This window comes from Chanos chanos, chromosome 4, assembly GCF_902362185.1.
Source record: "Chanos chanos chromosome 4, fChaCha1.1, whole genome shotgun sequence".
Classification (NCBI taxonomy): Eukaryota; Metazoa; Chordata; class Actinopteri; order Gonorynchiformes; family Chanidae; genus Chanos; species Chanos chanos.
Genome location: NC_044498.1, coordinates 8,907,832 through 8,935,529, shown reverse-complemented (window position 1 = coordinate 8,935,529; position 27,698 = coordinate 8,907,832). Strand labels below are relative to the sequence as shown.

The 27,698-nt window shown below is 43.9% G+C and overlaps 2 protein-coding genes across 2 annotated transcripts in view; one reads left to right on the top strand and one right to left on the bottom strand.

Moving 5' to 3' along the window:
• arid1b (AT-rich interactive domain 1B) overlaps positions 1-19,408 on the top strand; it is a 54,363-nt gene extending 34,955 nt beyond the window's left edge. The window contains exons 8-22 of the mRNA XM_030770909.1: positions 1,757-1,930; positions 4,425-4,764; positions 6,394-6,518; positions 6,769-6,875; positions 8,899-9,039; positions 10,032-10,241; positions 11,041-11,257; positions 13,486-13,624; positions 13,780-13,949; positions 14,891-15,023; positions 15,148-15,267; positions 15,354-15,432; positions 15,708-16,512; positions 17,139-17,269; positions 17,614-19,408. Coding sequence (XP_030626769.1) covers positions 1,757-1,930; positions 4,425-4,764; positions 6,394-6,518; positions 6,769-6,875; positions 8,899-9,039; positions 10,032-10,241; positions 11,041-11,257; positions 13,486-13,624; positions 13,780-13,949; positions 14,891-15,023; positions 15,148-15,267; positions 15,354-15,432; positions 15,708-16,512; positions 17,139-17,269; positions 17,614-19,377 — 4,655 coding nt within the window. The 3' untranslated portion in view covers positions 19,378-19,408. The remainder of the gene's footprint in view (positions 1-1,756; positions 1,931-4,424; positions 4,765-6,393; positions 6,519-6,768; positions 6,876-8,898; positions 9,040-10,031; positions 10,242-11,040; positions 11,258-13,485; positions 13,625-13,779; positions 13,950-14,890; positions 15,024-15,147; positions 15,268-15,353; positions 15,433-15,707; positions 16,513-17,138; positions 17,270-17,613) is intronic.
• Positions 19,409-20,760: 1,352 nt separating this feature from the next.
• tmem242 (transmembrane protein 242) lies at positions 20,761-27,645 on the bottom strand. The gene is made up of 4 exons (XM_030771176.1): positions 27,573-27,645; positions 27,278-27,378; positions 23,341-23,478; positions 20,761-22,268 (listed from the first exon to the last, which is right to left on the bottom strand). The coding sequence occupies exons 1-4, from the start codon at positions 27,634-27,636 to the stop codon at positions 22,155-22,157; spliced, it is 417 nt and encodes a 138-aa protein (XP_030627036.1). The 5' UTR covers positions 27,637-27,645; the 3' UTR covers positions 20,761-22,154.
• Between the last annotated feature and the right edge of the window lie 53 nt (positions 27,646-27,698).

Genomic DNA, 27,698 nt, shown 5'->3' with positions numbered 1-27,698 from the left:
CCTGGCTGTAGCAAAGCCCTTTTTTAATGGTCCATCAGAGTGAACCTTCCTCATTTCATCACGTCTGTAATATTTGTCTTCTCCCCCTGCTTACTCCTCTGCGTTTTTTTTTTTTTTTTTCCGTGGGCACCTCAAACAAATGGCCTCATTTGTGTGACATATCAACACCTGTTACAGCTCTGCCATGTGCTTCACTGGGCTGCAGTTAAATGGAGACCGCTCTCTGTCTGTCACAACACCTTCTCCACGGACGTAAATAACAGCCCTGCGACACCCCCCCCCCCCCCCCTTTTTCTCTCAGCTTGGAGAATCTCCCTTTTTTGTATTTTGTTTTTTGAGCTCTGCTGAATGTCATCAATATTACACTAAACACAAACACAGCTGTGAAATATAGAACAGCAAAACGGTGTTTTATTTGTGATTTATATATCTGTGGTCTGATTTACTAAGGCTAATACCAAGTGCCAAAAAACTATTGAGTGACCTATAGGTTACATAATATATGACACTGCTTGTTCCTGCTTTTCGACAAGCTAATACATTTTGCGCAGGCTAAGTGCTTTTTTTTTTCCAAATTGTCATTGAACCGCAATAATATTGTCTGTTGTCTTTTGGTACCAATTGCTAAATTGTCATCCGTTTTGGCCTTAATATACCGCTCTTGTCACCGGAGACCAGAGCACAGAATGCTGCTTGCTAACGTACGTGCTCTGCCGCTCGGTTTCACAGCCACTCTACACAAACAATGGGGACAAAAAAAAAAACTTTATTAATTCAACGAGGGAAACATCCGCACCTGCGCGAACGAAAATGATTTCTCGATCGGTCAGGTGCTTGCGGGGGCCTCGCGCATGTGAAACCGCTGTTTAATCTCGCAAGTCGGCGCCTAGCGCGTCCAGGGCCCGGAGAGCTGTCGTCATCTGCAGCCTTTTGTTGTCGTCTCGTTAAAAGCCCTGACTGGGTCTGCAGAATCCCCGAATGTTTAATGGGCAGTTTGCTTTTAGCACTATGTTCACGGCGTCTCTCTCTCTCTCTCTCTCTCTCTCTTGTTCCCACTCCTTCCACCGCCCCCACCCCCAACTACGTGCATTTTCCAGGCGATTTGAAAAACACACTGCATTTTCACAGTGTTCGGGGCTGTGGCTAATAGCGGCGGTGTATTGCAAAGATTTTTTCCCCCACCTTCTCTCTCTCTCTCAGTATTCACACTCACTTTGGCCCAGTCAGCTACCCCAGACAACAGCAGACAGAACTGAACAAGCCTGGTGAATTGCTAAAGCCAAACACAGAGGAAACCCAAAAAACGGTGTCATTTCTGTGCTATATTTCTTCTCTCGCTCTCTCTCTCTCTTTCTTTCTTTTTTTTTTTTTTTTATTAACTTTGGCTGTATTTTATATACAGAGAGCAGTGGAAAAAAAAAATTCTTCACCTTCGCTATGTTTACCTATGGAAACATGGGATGGTCCATTTGCTTTTTCGCATTAAATATCCATTTGTGTGCTCTGTATAACACTTTAGTGTTTTCATTTGGCAGGATTGTTAGATTTGGCATTAGCAAAGAGCTTCCACTGCCTTTCAAAATGGCATTTTAATTGTCCAGAATGTTCTTCAGAATGCCCTTTTAAACGGCCGTCCATTTTAGCATGATTGTTGAGGTCCTCCTTTGCTTAAGTGCCTTTTGGGAGTGCGCGTTACCTCGTCAGTTTCCGTGCTTCAGCTCTTCACTCTCTCTCTTCTGTTGTTCTGTTTGTGCAGGGTTTCCACCTAGCATGCAGAGGAACGCCCCTGGCTCTCAGTTTGGCCCCCAGCAACCTGGACCTCCCATGTCCCCACACCCCTCCCCAGGTGGCCCCATGCACCACAGTATGGGTCCTTATCAGCAGGGCGGCCCTTCTTACGGACCCCAGGGCGGTCCGTATGGCCCCTCAGGTACTGAATCTGTACTGCTTTGTTAGAGTAACTGTTCCGAAGTTTCTCATCCCTCCAGAATTCCAGCGAAACAGCCGGGCTCATTATTTAAATTTTATTTGAACATTCTGTCTTTTCCTTCCTTCCTTCTTTCTTTCTTTCTTTCTTTCTTTTTCTTTTTTTTTTTTGAAAGGGATGTTTGGTGTTAATTAGCGGTTCTGGAAGAGGCCGACCTGGGATGGAGCATAGCTTGAAGTACTCATTAATCTCCTCTGTTGTTACAGCTGAGAATAAAAGTGATTCAGTAACTTGGTTGCTGTGTGTGTGTGTGTGTGTGTGTGTGTGTAGCTTGAAGCATCTGGTGCTTATCCTGAAATGATGGTAGCGTGAAGATAATCTATTTTGGGATGTTTCCGCGTCCCTTCCCGCTCTCTCTGATTGATTGTTTCGGCCACCTCGTTGTTTCACCTAACTAACTACTGGCTCTAGCTGGCAAAACCAGAACAAAAGTGGAACAACCTGCCGCCACCACATAAGAGACCCGAGCATGGCTGAGCTGCAGTGCCGGTCAGGCACTGACGGGGCGATGGGAAGCAGCAGCGTATTTTGCTTGAAAGGAGAAAAACCCAGGACCGATCTGTCGGGAGCGCGTGTGATATAACGGCAATTTAAACTTGAAGCAATGAAGAGAGTGCTCTTCTCTGGGCCAGCTGGGGAGAGAGCCATCTGCCAGCCCTGTTGTGCTTGGCATTAGCTCTAACTTTAGTTTGGCCCAGAATAGTGCCCAAGAAACCTGTTGCAACATCATGGAAACCCTGACTCCTAAGACCTGCGGGAGGTTGTCTGTAGCTACGCGGGCGCGGGGAATCGTGTTTATCAAATTTCTCATCGCAAGGGTTCTGAGTGACAGTCCGTATTCTTTTTTTCTTCTGAAATAAATTCCATTAAACGGGTCGTGCGGAGGTCATTCCGCGCTCTTACGCTTGATGCATATTGACCCAGATGTGTATTGATAACGGTTTGAGGGAGAGCTTAGTTGTGTCTTGCTGGAGGTTCTGAAGGCCTAAAATCTCATAGTTCAGTGTCACCATGCCCCCCCCCCCCCCCCCTCGCCCCCTTTCTTCCTTCGGGGGGAATTCTTGGATTATCCGCAGCTCAGAGAAGAGCTGTCATGGAGCGATGAACTGAAAACGGCAGAGTATTCCCACATAATTGGCAGCGCTTCAGGGGTACAGCCTCACTCAGGCAAGGGGGTTTAGACACCAGCACGAAACAACCCCCCCCCACCCGGCGGCGAGAAAAGCCTGTCGAGGGCGAGGACCAAGAACAACTGCAGGAAAAAAGGAGGAGAGGAAAATAGAAACTCTTTCGCTCTCTCCCCTCATCTGACATCGCCTTGACCTGGTTCACGTATTTTTGGAATCTGTGACATCAAGTTTGAGATTTTTTCTAATTTTTTTTTTGTCTCCTATGTCAAAGAGAGGAATATGCTGTGCTTTTTGTTTTTCTGCGGGGAACTGGCGTCGCTCCGATGCGGTTCTCTTATTTGTTGCAGCTTTTTTTTTTATTGACTTTTTTTTAAACTGAACCAGAACTAAAAAACCGCTCCCAGTTCATTCTTCTACGTATCATCTCTAATGCAAAAAAAAAAAAGTGCAAAAAACGTGACATTTGACCCGACCCAGAAAGGTTTTGGCGGAATTTGGTCAACGTCTTATTTAGAGAAATCTCGACAGGTCGGAACGGCTAGAGCTGTGTACCCCATCGAGGAACGGGCGCACTTTTTTGAAGATCATTCCAGCCTCTGACGACTGCGCCTGAACCTCAGTTTCACAGAAGCATTTTCTAGTCATGTGGAATATCATTTCAGAGCTTAAACCTGCTGACAAAGAGCCCCTCTTCTCCCAACTCCAGCTTCTTCTCCCACAGAGCGCCTCTCATCCAGCTGTGTCTTTGCGTGTAATTTAGGGTCTGAGGGGGTGGGAGGGTTGATCCGCTGTTTTTTTTTTTTTTTTTTTTTTTAATTTATTTATTTATTTTCCCCCTTCCCAAGCTGACTTCCTCCCTCAGAGGATCAGTGAGAATGTCCTAATGATCTCCTGACTCTCTCTCTCTCTCTTTCTCTTTCTCTTTCTCTTTCTCTTTCTCTCTCTCTCTCCAACCCCCTCTCTCTCTCTCTTAAATGTTACTGCTTTCTCTCTCGTTTCATGATCACAATGTTATTTTCTCGGAGAGAAATTGTTGTGTTGCACTAAGGCTTAGTCTGGTATGTTTTTTTTTTTCCCTCTCTCTCTCTCTCTCTCTCTCTCGCCATCTTCTTTCATTAGAATTTCCAATTCTCAAAGTGCCTCAGGGCAAGAAACAGTTTCATTTTACTTTGAGGGGAAAGAAATCAGTTTCTATAATGCAAGTTTTAAATTTTTTTTTTTTTTTTTTTTTTTTTGTCTCATTACCATCAACATTTCCTCTGATATTTCTTTCTCTGATAAGTTCTGTCCTCTTTATTTGTCTATAGGTAACTACCCCCGACCACCCAATTATGGTGGAGCACCCAGTGCTAACTATAGCGGCCCTGGGCCGGGCATGGGAAACAGCCTGGGCATGAATGCCAGTGGCCCGATGCATGGGCAGGGCCCCGGGCAGCCCTGTGGCTCCATGCCTGCGGGGAGAGGGCCAGGCCAGGCGGCAGGTAGCCGTCAGTATCCTGCAGGGTCCGGCAGCGTGGCGCCCACTTCTCCCAGCATGCCTCAGACGGCCGGCCCGGGAATGGGCCCCCCGCCACCCAACGTCGGACGTAAACCCCACGACAGCACTTCGGCGGCCTCACAGACCCCCACCGCGTCTGGACAGGGCAGGTAAGAGAGGAATCCACCGTTAGGTATTTAGAGTCTTTGGGGTTTTTTTTGTTTTTTTTTGTCAATTTATTTTTCCATCTGTCACTTGAGCCTCAAACTATGTTTTTTTTATTTATTTATTTTTTTCCCCCCCCAAACTGCTCTTTGGGTACTTCTCCTGCTGTGTCATATTTGTACTATCCCTAAATAAACACATCTGAGTCTTCCTCTCAAAAGCTAGACAGTTGGTTTGCTATATAAATCAGATGACTGTGACCCTGTCAAAATATACCCTGAGTACCTGAAGAGTGGAATTGGGGAAACAAGCATCTTTTTTTTCATTTGTAGTTCTTCTCATTAATGCTCTTCTGGTTCAAATGAATAGGAGCTCAACCAAAGAGGCTGTTTTTTCATCATCGCCCCCCCCCCCCCCCCTCCCGTCCCTCCTTCTATTACTCCAGGCCTCCCTTTGCCAGGTCTCCTGTGTACCCTGGCCTGTCTGGGCCAGGGGGACGAACCACCCCCTACCCTACCCCTCACCCTCATCATCCCCCTTACAGCAGCGGGCAGGTGCCTCCGGGGCCACCACACCCACAGGCGGAGCAGTATGGGTAGGTGTAGCGGTTTGCGCTAACCTGATACCTGCCTGCTTGCATTAACTGTTTGGGCCATTTGACCTTGACAAGCTTCTCACTCTCTCACATGGATACAGATACACACACACGCACACGCACACACACACAGACCTGCTCACACTGCTTGTTGAGATGCAAAGCTACCACACTCTGGTCATCATCACTTTCATGTCTGTAGCTGCATGCCTCAGCCTGACACTGGTTTGTATGGGGAAACCGACTATAAAAAAGGATTTGTATTTGAGTATTTGTCATTGAGTGACACTTAACAACTTCCTGTCTCACTATTCCAACTGACTTCTTCTTCACTGCTTTTGCTGTCGAAAAACTAATAATGAAATAATTAACCACATCGGCCTGGAAAATGTTTCACGGATAACTTATCTTGCCTCTGGGTACAAAGGCAAAATTAAACATGTATATTTCATATATCAAAAGGAAATGAGGAAGAAAAAGTAGAAGCTTAAGGCCAAATTCTACAGCCCATAATTTATTTTCCAGCCCCATAGTGAGTCCATTTACACGACAAATAAGAATAAATGTCAGGGATTCTGCTGGAGTCTGTCTCCATGTAAAAAAAAAAAAAAAAAAGCGTTTGATGCATGAAGATTTGGCAGGAGGAGCCAATCCAAGCTCCAGCTCTGTTTTGGTTGGCTTCGTCCTTTTCGTTTTAACGCTATTCAAAATCAACAAAATTTATGCAGTACATATGTTTATTTTAGGTGAGTTTGTTTTTTTGGATGACTTAAAAAAAATTAAAAAATTCCCCAATGATTGTCAGTATAATTACACTGATTTATTTTTCCTGTGTTAACATTTTCCTCTCAACGTGTTTTTTTTTTTTTCCCTGTGCTTAAACGAAAGTCCTGAACGCTTGAAAAATGCACTAACTGCTTATTAGGATGCTACGGTGAAGAGGCCCTGCGAGAAGGATGCAAGCAGCGTTGTCGTTCAATTTGAACGCGAAAAGCTTCACTGGATGTTGAACTCGGTTTTCTTACTTTGTGTTTCACAGACAGGGTGGATACCCTGCACCCCCCATGGGCGGGATGGGTCCTGCTGGACCCTACAACCAGCCACCTGGCAGCACTTCGGGCAGAATGACCCCCCAGGGCCCGCCCTACAACCCCCCACCCTCAGGTCAGCACAGACACTGGCACGCCCACTACCGCAGTATCTAATTGGAGTGTATCTCCTGTTTCTTGTATTACTAGCAGTAAACTAGAGAGAATCCTTTACCAACACTGTTACTCTGACCAAATGAGAAGTCTGCACAGCTGTAATTTTATGCAATAGGAAAACTAAGGCGCTGTGATTTTATTTTTTAACTGCGTTATGAGAGAAAAGAGAGGAGAGGAGAAGTCTATAGTTTGTCTGGTCTCTGTTTTAGGACCCATGGTGATGGCAGGAGATGGCATGGTGTCCGCTGACCCCAAGCTGCGGGCAGACCACAAAGAGGAAGGGGGCATGACCAGCACAGAACCACCCAAACCCAAGGTATGAGCTTACTCTCTTTCATGCGCTTTCTTTCTTCCTCTCTCTCTCTCTCTCTCTCTCTCTCTCTCGCTCTTTCTTTCTGTCAACTGTTTTGTTGAGCATGTGTGGGCCTGTACTGAAGCATGTGCTCAGAGTTGATACTAATGCTTGAGACGCGGCGCCCACGGGCAAACCCTCCCGAAAAAAGCCCTCACCACCGTCTGCCAGGTGATGGATAAGCTTCTGGCGCTGTCTGTGACCATCATAAGCCGTCTAATACTTCTATATCTAAGCACAGATACTAACACTATTGCGTAGATTTGTTCTAGTCTTATAGATTGTACTTACTCCACAGATGAGCTGTTCAATAATAAATTTAAAACTCTGTTTTAGAAGATTGACAAAGTTATAGACTCTCTATTAGTGGTTCTTCAATACCGATAATTCACTTATAACAAATTAATGAAATCTCTATGGCTCCCTGAATCTAGTCATGAGGTACAGAGACGCTCAGTAAATAAGTAAAGGATTTTGCTGTTTTGAACACGCATTGATCAACAGCCGGGAGTTCGCACAGAGAAATGAGATGTATGAGAGTCATGGTTTGTCAACAGCAAACAGTAAAGGATTTCTTTCTTTTCAACAAGTTATTCTGCTCATTATCCACCTCTTCAGTGCCTACTTTCTCGCAGCGTCTCGTTTGAGTGATGCAGATATGACACAGTGTGAAAACAACTGCGTGTTTTTTTTTTTGTTTTTTTTTTTTTTTTTTTTAGAACTAGTTACTATTCCCGATGCTCTAGACGCAAGTTCCTGTCTGCTGTTTTTTTTTTTTTTTTTGTAATTTTGTTTTTACTTTCTTTTGTTGTTGTTGACGTTGTTGTTTGTTTTCTTACTTTTTGCTTGCTTATTTCAAGTCTCTTTAGCGGAGGTTTTTTTTTTTTTTTTTTCCGTGCCTTCTCTTCCAGATAGTTGTAAGAATTGTTGGGCTTTCTTGTGTGTCTGTTGGTATGCACTTCATTACCGAACTGTTGAAGAGTGAACTGATCAGAGTGGGTGTAAGGCTCCTTTCAGTTGAGGTTTTTTGTTGCTGTTTTTTGTTTTTTTTGTGTGTGTGTGTGTGTGTGTTTTGTGTGTTTTTTGCCTTAAAGAATTTTTTCTTTTTTTTTTTTTTGTGCTTTCATTCTCTTTGTCACTTAACGATCGTTCCTGTACTTTCCACCCCTGTGCTTGCGTTGTCATGGCAACAGCCAGGCGCAGTAGCATGGCTTAATGTTTTGCCTGGGAAAAAAAAAAAAAAAGAAAAGTTCTCGGGGAAAAAATGCTGTAATCTCCTCTCAGCTCGGGCACACTGGACCTGTCTGGCTGTCTGCCATACACACACACACACACACACACACACACACACACACACACACACACACTGCATGCTGGCTAGTGCCTGTCTCGCCTGGATGGCTCTGTTCACCTGTTGTCATTATTGTTGTTTTTATCTGCTCATCCTCTCTCATAATTTATTTAGCTATGTGTGGATCCTACACAAAAGCAGTGCGATTTTGTATCTTTTTTTTTTGTCTCCCAAAGAGTCAAATCTATATGAAATATGATTGTGGAGCTTCCTTAAAATTCTTAGCAGTGCCCTTAGAGATAGTGAATTCTGTTTTTATTATCAGCTTGATTCAAGGTTGCGTTGACTGGCTCAGACAGGCTGCTGTTTAGGATCCATGCACGCTAAGCTGGAGGTTGTTCCATGCTCATATCAGACACAGGAGGTCTTAGAACACAGCTTTTTTTTTTTTCAGCTTGTGTGCGTGTATTTGAACGAATGGTTTTCTGTGTTTGTGTGCGAGAGAGAGAGAGAGAGAAAACGCAATAAAGGATAAAGAACAGCTAAAATCCTACATCATTGCAGCCAAATCGCTCACTATGTGGCCCTGGTTTGTGTGTGTGTGTTTGTGTGTGTGTGTGTGTGTGTGTGTGTGTGCGTGCACGTGTGTGTGTGTGTGTGTTTGTCCTTTTGTCCCCTTTTTATTCTCTGTCACAGGACAGCTACAGCTCTCAGTCTATGTCCCAGCCCCCCACCCCCTCCCCTTTGTCCCCCAGCCCTGCTAGTCTGTCCTCTTATCAGGGGGATGACAGCGATAGCATTAGCAGTCCTGCCTGGCCAAAGAACCCCAGCAGCCCTGTAAGTGCCACAAGCACTCTCCACCTTCTCTCCTATATCGTGTGTTCTTATCTTTCTTTTTTTTTTTTTTTTTCTTTTTTTTTTTTCTTTTTTTGTGATTGTTCTCAGGAGGGTATTTTTCCCGCCTAATTCAGCTAACTTGTTCACTTGAAATGTTTTGTAATTTTTTTATCATTTAATTCTATGTGGATGTTTTTGTTTGTATTGAATGTAAGTGATGTGGTGTTTTGTTGTTTTTTTTTTTCTTTCTTTTTGTATGAGACTTTCTCATTAAGACGCTTGATAGCACAAGGAGCAGCACACGACCTTGCAGCAAACAAGTTTTCTCTCTGCTCCCGATGTGAAAATGTTACCTTTTCTCTCCTCATACGAAGCCATGACTATCGCTCACGACAATCACGCCATCCCATTTGAATGGGGGAACTAAGCATGCTAGCATGCTAACACAACTCGTTTTGCGATTGACAATCAATTTTACTTCCTAATCTCATCTAAATCCTGTAAAGTCCTTTTAAGTGAGTTGTTCACCCGTTTTTTGGGGGAAATGAACTGGTATGTTATATCTGTTACTAACTTCAAGAATGAGGTGTTAATGAGAAAGTCCGCAGTGAGAGTCATATTGGGAGGTGTCTCTTGTTCCAGAGAGGATCTTTCTCTGTCTAATGTCTATAAAGACATTAACTTACCACATTTCACTGTGCTATAAGGTGCCCTGGTGTGACACAAACTGACTGGGGGGTTGGGGGGGGGGGGGGGGGGGGGGGTCGTCAGCGGATCTTAATGTTTCCAATCTACGGTTTTATGTCATATTGAAACATGGTACCTTCATACAATGCAATGCAATGTGGACGTTCTTCTCCCACTCTTTCCTTGAAACAAAGTGCTTTTCCTTCTGGACAGTTCTGTGTCGTTTCAGTGTCTGTGTTAGCACCGGCAGCGTTAGCTTGTGTTTCTCACTTTTTGCTTATTAACCGCCCCCCCCTGCTCTGCAGAAGCACAGCTCAGCCACCATGACCAATGAGAAGATCACGAGGCTATATGAGATGGGCTGTGAGCCTGAAAGGAGGGCCTGGGTGGACCGTTATCTGGCCTTTATGGAGGAGAGGGGCACACCTGTGCCCAACCTGCCTGCAGTGGGCAAGAAGCCCCTGGACCTTTGTCGCCTCTACCTGTGCGTGCGTGAAATTGGAGGCTTGGCCATGGTGAGTGAGGGACTTTTTTTTTTTTTTTGCAAGAAATGCTTTCTCAAGAGATGGGCTTGAGCGAAGTCTGTCTTTTTTTTTTTTTTTTTTTTTTTTGCCGCTGTTTTCAACAAATCTAAGTCTGTTGTATCCTGTGAGAGACACCTGTGTCCAAGGTCCAAGCGAACGGTTAGTCTCACAGACGCCGTCCTGGAGCTACGGGCGCATCACCGACACAGAGAGAATTTTAACCAGCCCCTCTGTAGCACAGAGTTGATTTCTGGGAATTAGAACTTATGACCTTCCGCCCGCGGACCTTAGCTTTTCACCTCTTACACTGTGTTTCTCATCTCAGGTCTTGAGGTTAGAGGCTAGACAGTGTATTTTAGTTAATGTGTTAGTACTAGTATTTCTGGTTCCAGAAGAAGCCAAAGGTGAATCAGGTCTGATATGGCTTGGCTGGTGCAAACATTTGCTGTCTCGGGAGTTTATATTTATGGAGTAGAGAGCTACTGCTCTAAGCTGCAGAGACACCAACGTTGAAACTTTTTTTTTTGGCCCTTGTAAAGTAAAGCAACAAGAGTGCATTCTGTTTTGTAGATCACTTCTGAGAGCTCATTTTAGTCGTAGTATAAATAACAATTTGCTCTTAAACATTGTAATTTTGTTTGTACTGTGAGCGTATTTACAGAGCTCATAAACTAAATATAAATAATTCGATAATTATGCTGTCAGCATGTGTAAGTAGGTTGTACTCGTTTTAATGCTACCGTTTTGTGTGTCCTGTAGTGCTTTGACGCTGTGTCCCTCTCTTGTTCAGGTGAACAAAAATAAGAAATGGAGGGAGCTGTCCACTCATTTGAATGTGGGTACGTCCAGCAGCTCAGCCAGCTCTCTGAAGAAACAGTACATCCAATATCTGTTTGCCTATGAGTGCAAGGTGGAGCGTGGAGAAGAGCCTCCGCCCGATGCCTTCATCATGGGAGATGGCAAGAAACAGCAGCCGCAACAGGCCAAGGTCCAACCGCCATCACCCGGTGAGCAATCTCTTAAGAAGCCTCCGTATTCATTTTAACCTCATTTTCGTGACCGTTCAGCCTCCTAAGAAAGGGAATTCTGTGTTTGGGAATTGATGGGAAATATCGGAGATAGAAGTGGTTAGGCAGAAAAATTCTCCGATCCCGCGCGGGCCGCGTGGATTTCTGAATTCAGAATTGCTTGTGAGCGTTTGCTCGTTTCAGAATCCTCTAAACAGAGGTCTTTAAATTTTGAATAGGCGTGTCACGTCCCCGACATGTCTTTTACACTTGTCCATTATAGCTTTTGAACCGCTGGCCACAGTGTGAATCAGAGGAGGTAGATGTTAATTGTACTAGAAACTTATCAGGTGGCAAACGTCTACATACCGGACTAGAGAAGATCTTTTCTCTGGATAGTCAAGCTCCAAGAGACTCAATAATACTGCATCCTTCACTCATCAGCCTGTAAACTCACTCAACATTGCCCGTGCCTCTGGCTATAAATATCTGACAGGTGATTGTGTCATGCTGAGCGAGAGGGAGAGAAAGGAGGAGGAGGCAGCAAAGGGGGAATGAATGAGAGAGAGGGGGAGAGAGAGCTGTCAAGCGGCCAGCTGAGGGATTCCCCACCCCCCACCTCACCACCACCACCACCAACCCCCCTCCCCCCTCCTCCTCCTCCCTCTCCGGCTGATGGCTGGTTATGTCAGAGAGAGAGAGAGAGAGAGGAAGAGCTGTCAAGCCGCAAGGGGTGGGGGTTGGGGATTCCCCTGGAGAAGATTAATGGGGGGAGGAGTGTGGGATATAAACAAAAGTGACCTCTGTCTGACCTGCTGGTGCACAGCCGACCAGTGAGCCAGCACATTTTTTTCCCCCTTCTTCCTCTGTGTGAATATGGGAGTGAGGTCACTGGAGTTCACAGCCAGGAAGACAGAGCCAGCCAGAGGCTGCCCTCCCATAACCCCCCTGCATTGTTTACTATTGGAATTTAAAACACGTTTGTGGCAGCTGGTAGCAGACCAGGAAATATTCCTATTGAAAAACTGACATTCTCTTCCACTCGCTCCACCGTTCCATACAAACAAAAACTCATTCACAACTTCACAGTTTTTTTTTTTCCCTTCCCGTTTTTGATTAGCTTTATGTTAGTCAGAATGATTGCTGATGCAAGTTGTGTTACTTGGGGGGGGGGGGGGGGGGGGGGGGTTGACAAGTAATATATGAATGTTTTGTCTTGGGTTTCTTCTGTGCTGCTGTGTAAACAAAGAGTTTTGATGTTTTAGTTTTAACACTGGAAGATTCACTGGTCTCCTAAAACAATGAGGGTATTGCATGCAAAGAGATCAGATTTATCAAAGTGATGGAGGACAACCAAGGCAATAAAGGGTGATATGATTAAAAAATATATAGTCATGGATTTCAGAGCTGCTCCCGTTCACTTCCACTGGAATTGCTTTACTTTGGTATAAGAGGGAAATTTAAGTTGATTAAATTTAAGTTTGTTTGGTTTTTTTTTTTTGTTTTTTTGTGTGGGGTTTCTCTCAAGATTTATACAGTGATATAAACAGAATGCATAACTTCACCAGTTATGTTAAATTTCATTTAAAAAAGTCATTTTCAGACCATGCGTTTTGTTGAGACTTCATTATTCATGTTATTGAAGTATGGGTGTACAGTCCCAGGTTATTAGATTGAACACATTTATCCTTATTAGATCGACTTGACGGTCTTAGTTACTTAGTTTCTAATAGCTCTTTTAGATTTGACAATTATGTAATAACACAGGGCTTCAGTTGACTTATTTTTGAGTTGTTTTGATGGTGGACAATTACTATAAACTGCACAGTGTATCCGTATAAAGGAAATTAGTCAACACTGAGACCAAGATTATAAAAATGCCTGTTCCTCATGTTCCAACAGTGCCATGCTGCAAAGGTAAATAGCCACAGCAAATGTTTGGTCAAATGGCCATCATCACTGTCATAGGTTGTTTTGATGAAATGCAGGGGCACTCTCTATGAGCTGTAGTAGCCTTCATGTGCTGAGACTCCTACATTTGTCTTCTCTGTTCTTTCCTGTGGAATTGTCTCTTCACTTTGAAGAGCTCTTGTGCTTGCTCTGTGATTTCACTGTAAAAAGCACTGGTCCTCTCAGCTTCAAAACCCCGTTTTGTTCTCTCTCACATACACATTCTCTCATCAGTGCATCCCCCTCTCTATCTCTCTCTCTCTCTCTCTTTCCCACAGCTAACTCTGGGTCACTTCAGGGCCCCCAGACGCCCCAGTCAACAGGCAGCAGCTCCATGACAGAAATGCCACCAGACCTGAAGCCACCCACCCCAGCCACCACACCCCATGGACAAATCACTCCTCAGCAAGGAGCCAGGTAAGATACTACTACTACTACTACTACTACTAATAATAATAACAAACTGGTGTTTAATTGTGAGTCTGGCCTTTTGTGTGGCTGCTATTATACTTTGTGTGTTTGTATTTTTTAATTGTGTATGTATACATTTACACTGTCTAACTTCTGTGCAGGAACAGTGGTGTCAGTTTGGCTGACCCTTTCTCAGAGGGCAGTGATCCTGCCTTCCACAAACGTGGCACCATGCCTCCTGGGGCTCCATACCAGCAGGGCACAGCTGGTGATGCCAATATCAGAATGCAGTATGATGCCAACAAAGATCACTATGGACCCCCCAGGAAGGGTGAGTCATGTTTACAAAAAACAGAATGTGTGGTCCCAGGAAAAAAGGGAAATGTTAATGTGATTCTCCTACAGTTCGTAAAATGCACAGCGAACAACTTCCACTACAAGTACTGTTATAATAATATATTTCATTATATTATACACGTTCAGCATATACCCACTACTGGGCTTTATACCTAGGATTAAAACAACTGTCCACATGGACTGATGAGTACTTTTTTAGATTTCTTTAGATTTCAGGTGACTGCATTATATAGTGCATTCACATTTAATTCTTTTCCTTCTTTTTAAGGCCTTTCTTTTTGTTGGCCTTATTAGTTTGGTGATCTATGCAAAATTTCAGTTACCTTTGTGGAAAATTATGACTTACCTGCCATCAAACACTTAACTAACAGATTGCCTTTCGTAGTTGGCAGTTATCTGCTGAGCTTTTGTGGGAATAATTGCTATGTTAATGTATTATATACGAGGTAAAGCACTCAAATCATTCAGTCAAACAGCAGAGTACTGTGAACAAATAGACAACATGTAAAACTGTCGTTTAATATCACTAAATTTCATATTTGCAAAGGAAAGTCATTGCTGTAGAATGGCGTGGCTTTTTTGAACAACAAGTCTGTTACTTGCACCATCTCGTAGGCAACGCTGCCCCCTAGTGGCTTTAGCTCATAGTCCACAGTCATCCTGATATACTGAGGAAAAACATGCATTTTATGAATTGAATACATTTGTGCCAGGAGTTGTGTAAGTAATTTCTAGAGCCTAAATTAGCCACATAATTGATTCATTCCACCAACTGAACATACCAGATTCATAAACTTTCTCAAGTACCAAGCTCTTTGAGTTTGTTATATGTAGAATCTAGTTTGATTCATGGCTTGTTGTTATTTCATTGATGGAAGTAAAAGATGATGGATAAGTTTGTTCTTTGACACACAGGTGGCACTGAGCCTTTCATGCCAGGGCAGATGCCCAGCAGCGGTATGCAGGATATGTACCCGCGTGGACCTCCATCTGGCTTGGGAATGGGCCCTCGACCACAGTACCCCTACAGTCCTGGCTTTGAACGCAGGTTCGTCCACATCATATCTCATTAGGCTTGGGTATGAGGAGGCAGCCGAGAGTAAAATTAGTTATTTCTGATTTTTTTTTTTTTTCTGATTTTCTATTTATGTGTATGATCTTTGTCTTAGCAGGCCAGACCATGTAATGGGGCTGGAAGGAGGAATGGCACCACCTGGGGGTCAGAACAACATGGTTCCTTCCAACAGTGATCCAAGCATGTACCCTGTCAATCGATACCCTTCCCATCAAAGGTAAGGACACTATTGTGGAGAGTGAAAGTCAGGATTGGTTATGTGTGTGTGTATCTGTGTTTAATTGTCTTTGTGCTCTGCCATAGACATGGTCATGATGGTTATGGCCAGCAGTATCCTCATGGCATGCCATATGGTGCACATGGAATGTACCCTCAGCAGCAGGTGAGTCCCATTCAGTACTCTAATAGCATTATGACATTAGAAAATTATAGCCAGACTGATAACGATGTTGAGTTATTGACAAATTCAGTGCTACTGGACTTTGTGGCAATATGTTTACCAATGTATTATCTATTTAGCTACACTGTTTGAGCTGCTCAATTCAGGTTTTCAGCACTCTCTGCTCACACCTTGTAATTGCATTTCCCTGCTTTTTTTCCTGCATGTTTCTGTTGAAGCAGTGCCTATCAATTGAACTTCATGATCTTTCCTCTCAGGGCTACAAACGGCCAGTGGAGGGCATCTATGGCCCGCCATCCAAGCGGCATGAGAGTGAGGCTTACGGCATGCAGTATGGCGCTGGCCAGCAGCCTGACATGTATGGCCAGTATGGTGGCCCTGGATACCCAGATCGCAGCAGAGCCATGCAGGGCCAGTTCCCTTACCCGTATGGCCGAGACCGCATGGCTCCTTCCAGTCAAGGACCTCCCCAGCACAGCATGATGAGTGGAGGTCCTCTCCCCTCCTCTGCTGCTGCTCCCACTGGAGGACCCCAAGGGGGCATGTGGCACCCTAGGACTGATATGGGCTATCCTTACCCAGGCAGGCAGGTTCACGGTGCCCCTTATCCTTCCATGAGCAGAGCAGATGACCCTGAGGCAAGGTCAGGCCAAGATGGTCAGTGGCCTGCTCATCCCGGTCAGCGTCAATCCCCATACCCACCACCTTCCTCATCCTCCTCTTCCTCTTCTTCCAGCCCTATGCCAACAATGCCCAGCCGGCAGCCCCCATCCTCCTACCAGTCACCTCCAGCAATGCCCAACCACATCTCTCGTGCCCCAAGTCCAGCACCCTTCCCCCGGTCCATTGGTGGTTCTATGTCCCCCAACAAAGCGCACTACATGCCCTCCATGAAGATGCCCAAGCCGGGGGTTCCTGGATCCATTCCATGCTCTCAGAGTGGGGGACTTCCTGGCCAGGGCCTCCAAACCATCCACCGGGAGGTCAGCTTCCCCCCTGGTTCCGTGGAGGTTACCCAGCCCCAGCTGAAGCCTCGGCGCAGGATCACCTCCAAGGATATTGGTAAATGTCTCTCTGTGGAAGATACTATATTGTGACAAAGAGTCACACTGGTGCTTTAAGTGCCACAGAAGTGTTCCCTACTTCTTGGGTCAAATTTAAAGTCCCAGCTGTGGCTGTAGCTGCAAAGGAATGCAACTTGCTGTGCACTCTCCCCCTTCACTGTTTGGTCATGATCACTTGAAATCTGGTGTCTATGTAGCTGCAAACATCACCGTGCTAGTAACATTATTCTGTAGGGACACTGTGCTGTTCAGTATTACTGTTCTCCCTGTAATATTAGAGGGATACAGGACTGGCTTTACTTGTGTTGAGGGAAGGTTTTGCTAATTTCGCTTACCTCACTGAAGGGGCTGCCAGGTGAGGAGAAATCTGTGAGAAGTTATGAGTGATTGGGCAGTGTAAAAGTAGAGGAAAATAAATGTGTGTTTGGGCATGGTACTTCGCTGCCTTGCTTAAAATTCGCCTTAAGGGGGCAGCAGTCGCTAAAAAAAGAGGTTAGAATTAAATCGGCAGAGTGAGATTAGCCAATTGCTCATTAAAAGACTCAGAGTGTGTTTGATCATTCTGGTTACTTCAGAGCAAAGTGGTAGAACTGGCTATAACTGCTGTGATCTCTGACCTTGCAGGTACACCAGAGGCCTGGCGGGTAATGATGTCTTTGAAGTCGGGCTTGCTGGCTGAGAGTACTTGGGCCCTGGACACCATAAACATCCTGTTGTATGACGACAGTACAGTGGCCTCTTTTACTTTGTCTCAGGTGGGCTTTAAACCAAGACCATAGTTCACACCTGGGGGCTTCACTTCCGGTGGTTTTTACCAACTAAGTAGTTTGTTCAAGGTTACATAAAGGATGGTTCATCTGGAATAGGTTTATACTATATGTTTTATAACATTTTAATTTCCCCTTGAATGTGTCCCAGCCTAGGCCAACTTTGCCCTCTATTACCATCATGAACACACTGTGTATGGCTAGTCCATGAGATTAAATTTAACAAGTTGTCACTGTAGGTGATACTCCCAAACTAAACTGCCAATTCGTAGATGGGACTAGGGTATTGCTGTCTAAGAACACGGCTGACAGACTTATTCACTCTCCCACAGCTGCCTGGTTTCTTGGAACTCATTGTGGAGTATCTCAGGCGATGCCTGATTGAGATCTTCGGGATCCTGGAAGAATATGAGGTTGGGACCGAGGGCCAGAAAACACTCCTTGGTCCACTCCCAGAGCCCCCTAACGAGGAGGAGCTAGCCAGCCTAGATATGGACAACCAGTCAGATGCAGACCAGACAGAACAGAGGCCAGAGGTGAATGCAGAAGGGCCGGCCCCCAGCAGCTCACAGGATGCAGACTTGGAAGAGAAAAAGGAGAAAGCCGGGGCAGTAAAAGAGGAGCTCGAGGAGGTAGGCGTGGCAGTATCTTCACCTACAGAGAGTAGACCTAGACAGGCTAGCAAGTATGACAAGCTACCATTGAAAGTGGAGGAGAGAGAAGCAGATGTTGACCTGGTGGAGGACCACTTGGAACATCTTGGCCTGCTCAGGGAATTCACTAGCGGGCTGCTGCACTGGAAGGCTGGTGGAGGAGACTCTACTGCTCACATCCAGACGCACTTTGTGAGACAGACCGGGGAATCTATCAAGTGTGGCCCCTTGGCAGCCCAAGAGAATGACCAGGTCAAGGAAACGAAAGAGACGGAGGAGGAGGAGGAGTCCAAGAAAGAGGAAGAAGAGGGACCTTCTTCAGCGAAGGGTGTGACTGCCACTGTGGATGACATGCTGTGTTCAAGGCCAGGCTCACTCCCTGAGGGTGAAAGCCAGCCATTGCCCTTCCGCGATCGATCAAGTCAGAGTCACATCACGCTGCTGGAGGATGAGGCGCGCTGCTGGGATGAAGCCCCTCTATCCATTGTAGAGCCCTGGCAGGATGAGCTGGCCAAACGGTGCATTTGTGTCTCTAACATTATCCGTGGTCTCTCTTTTGTGCCTGGCAACGACGGGGAGATGGCACGCCACCCGGGCTTGGTGCTCATCCTGGGTAAACTGGTGCTGCTGCACCACGAGCACCCACAGAGGAAAAAGAAAGCACCTCCACCACCTCCCGTCCTACAGCGCGAGGAAGAGCGTAGCCTGGCCTGCAGCAAGGATGAGTGGTGGTGGGACTGCCTGTCAGCATTGCGCGAGAACACATTGGTCACGCTAGCAAATATGGCCGGCCAACTGGACCTGTCGTTGTACCCTGAGAGCATCTGCTTGCCCATCCTGGATGGCCTGCTACATTGGATGGTGTGCCCGTCAGCCGAGGCACAAGACCCTTTCTGCACAGCAGTGGGCGGCATCTCATCATCGCTCACACCCCAGCGACTAGCGCTGGAGTGCCTCTGCAAGCTAAGCATCCAGGACTGCAACGTGGACCTACTGCTGGCCACACCACCGTTCAGCAGGCAGGAACGTCTCTACGCCGCACTGGTGCGCTTCGTGGCCGAGCGCAAGAGCCAGGTGTGCCGCGAGATGGCGGTGGCGGTGCTTTCCAACCTGGCGCAGGGCGACCCCACGGCGGCACGGGCTGTGGCACTGCAGAAAGGCAGTGTAGGTACGCTCGTGGGTTTTCTGGAGGACTGCGTGGCCATGGCACAGTACCAGCACAGCTCCCACAGCTTGCTGCACGCTGGTCACCCCGAGCCGCCCAGCGTCAACATGATGTGCCGTGCCGCCAAAGCCCTGCTGGCCATGGCTCAGGTGGAAGAGAACCGGCCCGAGTTCGTGCTGTATGAGAGCAGGCTGCTTGACATCTCGCTTTCGTCCGTGCTGAACTCTGCTGTGGCGGCCATTTTATGCGAGGTACTGTTTAAACTGGGCCGCTCGTGACACGTACAGACATGCTGGGAGAGCCACAACCAATAGCGGCCAGAAAAGTTGAGCAACAGAGATCACGCAGAATTGGCAGCGTTATATTTTTATTTAAACGAAAAGAACACAGACAACAAAAAAGTTTTTACAGACAAATAAATATATAGAGAATATATATAGCTCTTCTGCCCCATTCACGATTTTCATTTGGGATTTTTAAATAATTTTAATACAGATATTTAATACTTGGTGTTTTTTTTTTTTTTTTTTAATTTTTTTTTTTTTTTATGTTTGTTCTTTTTGGTTTTTTTTGGATTGTGTTTTTCATTTGTTTTAACCAAAGTTGACAATGGATAGAAACGGTCTGTTAGTTATCAGAGTATTTTGCTCTTGAAATGTTTTGTAATTGTTTGTGGTTATTTTTTTGTTTTCTGTGGGGTTTTTTTGTTTGTTTGTTTTATGGGGATGCAGATTTATTTAAATTGTGAGACATGTTGTAGATAGAACTTCTCTTGCAATGTGTTAAAGAAGAAAAAAAAAAAACACTGATTTTACTCGAGATATACATGTATCCAGCTCTGAAAAAAAAAAGCATTGTGCAATAGGATTTTAGTAGCTTGTTGGAGGGGAAGATTACCAAATGTGAATGAATTTTGACCACAGGCAATATTTAGAAGCTGACCACCAGTATTGCACTGCATAACCGAACCAGTATACAAGGGTAAAGTGAGTGTTTTGTTTTTTTTTTAACTGACTTGCTTCCATACCAGTACGACCGCATAAACAGCTGGATCGACTTTCCTAAACAGTGAACTCCAAGTGCTTTGGTTTTTTTTCCCCTCCTCATCATTCTACTCGTGGGCCGATTTGTATATAGGATCTGTACATTCAACGGGCCCTGTCATTTTTCTTTTTTTTTTGTTTTCCCACCCCCCCTGGAGATGTGGTATCATACAAACTGATGGTAGTTGATAATTATAATTATTGTTATTATTATCAATATTAATTTTGACAATGAATATTTAGTTGGCATCTTCGGGTGAGGGTAGCCTTCTGATGTGTAAGACGTTCCCATGTGTCCTGTAACTGCAGATTTAGGAAAGACTCCCTTAGATGGCCTCCAGTGTTTTAGCTCATGAAGTGACTTATGAATCCAGCTGGATTTTCTTACTGGAATGCCACATGGGCGTCACATATTTCCAGGATAATGTGGATTCAGAATTACCCCGGAGTGACTGGAGATCGCAATTCCAAAAACAAAGCAAAAACAAAAACAACAAAAAAACAAAACAAACAACAACAACAACAACAAAAAAACACAAAAAAAAACAAAAAACAAAAAAAAAGAAAAGAAAAAAGAAAACAATGTGTAAAATCTTTCTGTAAATTGTTTTTCTCCATTTGATTTGACGACCATTGTTTATTCAGTATAAAGTCTTTATACTACATGTTCCACATGTTAAAAGTAAATGTACATGAAATCTGGTTGAGCACTGTGAAGGCTGTTTTTGGGTGTTTTTGTCCTTTAATATATTTTCAAGTGAAAAGTATCTCCACAGTTTAACCTCCAAGCAAATTACCAAACATAACAGAAGACAGATTTTCATCCAATAACACAAAAATACAGGCATGATTTTCCAAAGCTTCTAAAACCATAATCCATCTGTAACTCTCTTGCATGTCACTAAGCAGATTGTGGATGCAAAATTTAGTTGATTCAGCGCCCTGGGGAAGCATTTTCAAGTTGCCCGAGAGACACAAATCAATGTATCCAACCAAATACAAATCCATAATTATAAAACGTGGCTTAAAGCGTCGCTGTGTCACACTTTTGTGGAGATCCTAAGATAATGGTTTCTCCTCTTCTGCACAATGCTCCCCTAAGCAGCTGTGTTACCACTGTTTGCATGAGGTCCTTCCTTAAACTGGATTATGTGTGCTAAATGTGAAGAAAACATCAGGAGGAGCAGTCACAAGCACATTTGGACTGATGCACACATGGGATTTCAACATTTTTAAGTGTGACCTAAATGGGTGTGTTTTGTGTGCAATTTTTTTTTTTTTGGAGGTTTTCTCAGACAGAGAACCAAAGCCAAAACATTCCATATGGGCAGTCTTTACTTTTGACTTACCAATGAACTTGCTCTCTGACAAATTTTTCCCCGATGTCACAGTAGGCACAATCACACGTAACCAAGGCACATCACACATAAACACAGTTCTTCCAGCTGTAAACTGCCATAATTTAAATTCAGCCACCAACATGTGTTGCAGTATGGTATGCCTTACACAAACAGCTTTTATTGGACTTGCTTGCAGCAAAAATTATTGTTCATATACACAACGCAACTGACTGCCCTGACACCGGTGTCTCTATCGACAAATTCTACAAGGTGCTTGAAATCTAATGAAAACAAATGGCATTCAGCTTCAGAGCCATGTTGGCTCTGATAAACTGCTTTGTACCTTGTATCTGAGACCAAAAGTAGCACCATCTGAGGCAAAGTCAAGGTCTCTAGTGGCTCAGGCACATCCCAAGTTTGTTGAAAATGCTTGGTCACGGGCCACACATTTTAGATTTTATTACGAGACATCATGACCCTCAAGAAACATGGATAGTCCAGGCGGTGACAGGGAGAGGTCACGTCCTTCAAAAAGGAACAGTGTTACAGAGTTCGTCCATCCTTGTTTCCGATTTAGCTTGATGCCTGACTCCTTGCCATCATCATCACACTGATTCCTGATTGGATAAGTGGTAGGTAAATATGTCCATGACCCGGAGAGCAACAGCGATGCTATTTTGACTCGAAGATGGAATTCCAGTCAACAGGCTCTGCATTTGCCTGTGCTTCTTCGTTTTTCGGGATGGCTGGAAAAATGGACTGCATTTTTTGCCGGAATTCTGTCAACTGCAAAAGAGAAGCTACTGAGAACCATGCGAAACACAAGGTGTAAAGTAAATTAAGGATATGAAAAATTCCATATCAATGATATCCCTTGCCTACAAATTTCCATCCATTTCCTGTATTATTTCTGCCACTGCAAGTACTTGTACAATATAAAGGTTTGTGGGGTTAATTAAGTGTAATTATCAAAAGCTTTAAAGCAGACAATGGTAGGTGGGAGGTGAAAAATCATGATTTTTCAACAGCGGTCTTGGGAAGAAGCAAGGTCCTAGAGAACAAAAAAATACTGGTTTGCAGAAAGAACAGAAGGAAAACTCTTAGAACTGTAGACGTGGTCTTAATCCACATGCAGTCAGATCAGTGGCTCGAATCCTTAAGAACTACTGGTTTTATCAATATTCTGTTGACTACTGTTGGAGAGTACAGGCCAGTCTCCCATGAAGTATTATTGCATTATTACATATGTATTACAATTAGATGTATTACTAGACAGCAAATATTAAGGGGTTAAAAAAAGATCTCTTTCCTTTTATTACTGGTCTTCAGCCTTTGCTGAAGGTGCACACTGATGTACTTACTGGATGTTATAATGTAACAACAGAAATACTGGTTCACTGAAATAACATTTTAGAAACACGGTCTCAAAACATTTATAAAAGGAGCTTATATGCTCCCCGCTAAGGGGAACTTACGTTTTAAGGCAATAGATTTCACAGGACAACACATTTTTACGCTATCAAGCAGCTGCACAGCAAAGTGACCATGACAATAGGTAACTATGGTAATATTTCTAATTCCTGTTCATGGAGTGCCACAGCAGTGTACATTTTCGCATTTTATTGCCTAGTCATCAAGCGTTTGATAAGCTAAAACAGGGCCATTAGAGCAGAAAGAGCCCTAAGATGAATAGAGATACTGTGCTCTGTGACCCGTGGTTGGAAACCCTGAAGCAGGGGGCAGACAATGCATTCATAAGTTAAATCAGGTGTGTAAGAGCTGTTTGCGACCCAAACATGCAGTGCAGTGGAGTCCTAGGATTAAAAACTGTGAAACACAGATATAGGCAGTTACTTACACTGTGGACACCCAGAGCCTTCCAGATGGTGAAGCTGAGGAGACCGACTCCACACCAGGCGTACAGAGAGCCCCAGCCCAATGCCCGCAGTGCCAAAGATGCTCCACTCTCTGGTACTGCTGCTGTCCCAACAATACCCTAGGTGCACAGAGGACAGGCAGTGAATCCAACATCCTACATATCAATACACTGCAAGAAATTTCAAGTGCTCCTAATGTTAGTTGTCAACAGGGATTTTGCACAGTCTCATTGTTAAATGATGGGTGTTGTTTCCAAGGTTATCAAATTAATTACGAAAGGTCAGTTTTTATAGACTTTCAACACCATTAATCCTCAGCTTTCAACACCATTAATCCTCTCACACTCTTCACCGGGTTTCAAGACATAAACATCAACCCAGCTCTGTGTTACTGGATACTGGGCTTTCTGAGAAACAGAATTCAATCTGTCAAGGTTAACAATGCTACATCACGCCCTCTGACCCTCAGTACTGGTCCACCACAAGGCTGTGTGTTATCTCATCTTCTTTACTCCATCTACACCAATGAGCTTACATCTCACCACAGCTCTGTGAAAATGTTCAAGTACGCGGACAACTCCGCTATCGTTAGACTTATCAATAACAATGACGAGATTCAGTACCCCCCCCCAAGAGATGAGTCGGTCTGTTCATTGGTGCAGCAACAACAATCTCTTACTCAACACCTCAAATACAACAGAAATAGCTGTAGACCTCAGGAGGAGGACAAACATCAAGGCCCTGGTTCATATCTCTGAAAAACCCTTAACCCCTCAGATTCCTCTGCACTTACATGAGTAACACTCTGAAATGGAACATCAACACCAACCACATCATCACAAAGGCCCAGCAAAGACTGTACTTCCTCAGGCAACTGACGAAGTATCATGTCAAAAAACACCTGTTGGTCCACTTTACAAAGCCATCATAGAGAGCATCCTCACATTATCTCTCACCATCTGGTATGGGAACTCAGACAGTCACAACAAGAAGAAACTGGAGCGGATTGTCATTAAAGCCTCTAACATAATTGGTTGTGACCTTCAACTGGGCAGCTAAAATAAACAGTGACCCCTCCCACCCAGCCCACCACCTCTTCCAGCTTCTCCCCTCTGGAAGGCGCCACAGGTCCATATTAACCAAAACCACTCACTTCTGTCCAACAGCAATCAAAAGACTTAAAACACCTTGCTAGTCCCCCTTGCCACAAGATCCCATATATTGACCTGAATGCATTGTATGGACCAGACTGAGCTCAGACTGGACTTGTTTACAGGGGTACATTAGTCATTGTACTTTCTGCCTGTTGGTCTACATGATATGCTGGGGAACTGAACTGTACATATCATATTTATTCACTGTACATATTCTCACATTCATGTGTTTCCGTATTTTGTGTGTTGCTGTAATGGCTTATGGTGCCTGTATGTTTGTTTCTCTCTCTTTCTTTTTGCACTGGAACTGAGCTACCATTCTGTACCAAAACAATCAGGGCTGTCGAGTCGGTAAACAAAATCTTCGACTCCAACTCCTCAGTTTATGTTACCACCAATTCCGACTCTGACTCTGACTCCACTAACCCAATTTTGCTTCTGACTCTGGAAAACAATTACCACCAACAATGTTGCGTGGTAATAATAAACTATCTATCTATCTGTCTATCTATCTATCTATCTATCTATCTGTTGGAGTTAGTCATCACGAAGGACTCTTTGGACTTGTTTTCGTAACATCTGATTTGGAGCTAACCCAAACCTTCTTCAAAACACTAATGTAAGCATTGAGAGATATTATCCATCTTAATGTAATTCCTCCCCTTGTTTACAACTGCACAATCTTTCAGACTGGCTATTATTACTGCGTAATGCATCTCATGGTAGTCGTACCAGTCTGAGAAAACACATGTCAGTGCCACTTTTTAAATTTATAAGCAACACCCAAGAGTATATAGTGTTTTTTTTTTAATTATATGGAACAATAAAAGTCAATGAGATGTAACTCCTTTGATCATTAAAGTGCGTAATGAAATGGGAGGGAAAGTATTAAAATAAACTGCCGTGTGTGTGTGTGTGTGTCCAAGACAAAGAGCATGATAAATATGAGACTGGGAGTTATAAAAGCTCTCAGTCATTACTCTACTCTTATTAAGGTAGCCATAAAGAATAGGCTAATGTTTTGGTCACAGTGAAGTTACTGGAAACCTAACCAAGTTTACACTGTTGATAAGGCTGATTTTTAGAGCAGGAAGCAATTCAAACTAGCTATTACATCAATCTAATCACTGACAGTTAAAACAACAACAAAAAATCTCTATTTCCATGAATAGATTCTATTTCTATGTATTATATCTGTATAATGATCTGTCTGGTCACGCAGTCTGGAATGTGAGCTGCTGGGAGAGGCGTCACTCTGACCTCACAGCTACGTACCACACGCTGCTAAATCTAATTTGACCACTTTAAAAGGCATATTTGGCTGAGATGACTGTTTACAAAGATGGGACTATGGCTTAAAAATAGAAATAGAAAAAAAAAAAAACCAAACAAAACAAAAGGACGACTGTTTGCCTCCTCAACATTTCTTCAAAACAAATATATGCCCGAGATCCTCAGATGGATTTAGTTAGTATCTCTAATGAAGTCCCGTGAGGTGACCGAATATAAACATGGTGTGCCATGCATTAAATTCAATAACGGGCAAATGGGACCGCGATTTAGCGCGCATAATAAGTGAGATCTCTTTCAACACAGCAAACAACTTATGTGTAGTCTGACATAGAAAGATGTCACAGATACAGAAGATATATCACAACTCAAAAACCACAAAAGGACCCACTAACACTGTAGAGGTGAAACACTGGACTGTGAAGTAGGATTTCTCACTTATCTGGATTTATGTTTAGCATTATGCCAAAATTCAAGACTGCCCAAACTCATAATGCTCCTACCTCGTCTCCTATGGGGCAATTTGACTTAATGGTGACCAGCTGATTTGTAGTAAGTGTAACCCCCATACATTACAGAGATAAAAATACATAAATGACTTGTGGTTCAGTCTCGCTAGTAGTTTGAGGAGAGACCAGAGGAAAGACATTTGAATATGAGCAGTACAGGATCCTTTATTTCTAAATCCTTCAGCGCAAAGTCACATAAACATCAGACTTTATAAATGTAATGCCTGCCTGGTGTATTTTAATAGTGTGGCGTGTGTGATTCAAGTATCACTGTCTGTGTGTCAGTGCAGTGTGCAATGCCTGGGAATAACCTAATATCAAACAGCTTCTGTGTATTCACACAGGATAAGAAATGGCACATGTATGACTATGACATATATGAGACACACTTTAACAGTAGTTCACGAATATAGCCACTGAGAAACCTCAACCAGTCCACCTAATTACTCCAGTTATTCTAGCTAACTACTAAATCAATCCAGGCTGTAATTTTTGCCACTTCCAGTGTGGGAACCTGAAATATTACTGGTGGCCTTTGAGGACAGGATTATGACCAATTCCTTCAGATTATAGTTTTCTGAGAACACGCCTGGTCCTTTTCGGTGGGAGAAAAGCTTTAGATGGTTTTTGATGACCTAGGGATCATCTAGAACTGCCTATAACACAGCTCTAGCACACCAATCAATCTATCAACACTTAACAGCATCAGTAGACCTATGAAAAACAAAAGCACATAATTATGTTGCTCTCCAAGACTGGTGCTGTGCGACACTGGTACTCGTCCTTGAATGTATGATGTTATTAAGAAGAAACACACAAGGGTTTATAAAAGATTATTCATGTCCAGTTGAAGCCTGGACTATGTAATTCATAGACAAATGTCATCTTTACTATACATATAAAAGCTAAATGTGTCATACAGTGTTTTACGCTTGCAGTAGAGTCCTGCTCTTCACAGTTCTTACCTTGTTAAACCATTCGGGACTCTTCTTCTTAGCCATGGCTAGAGTCGAACCAAATCCGGCAATCATACCAGCAGTGGCGACACTTGTAAGAAAAAGACCACCTGCAATAATTTATGAATAAATTTATCTGTTCAGATGACTCGTTAACTCATATTACCCAGAAGGTAACGTCTATTTAAAGCTAGAATCGCTTGCTAGTGTTTATGAACCGCATGATGAAAATGATCGTAACTATAGTTATTAAAGACCTTATTAAAAAAAAATGAGGCCATGTCTACAGGATGAAAACACCGACCTTTTAACACCTGCATCTTTGCTTCATCCACGTTCTCATTCACACCAGTGGGGTTGACTTTCATTCCCGTGTGCTCCTTCTCAGCTGTCATCTTGAATGTCCCCTCCTGAAAATCATCCGTTGGAA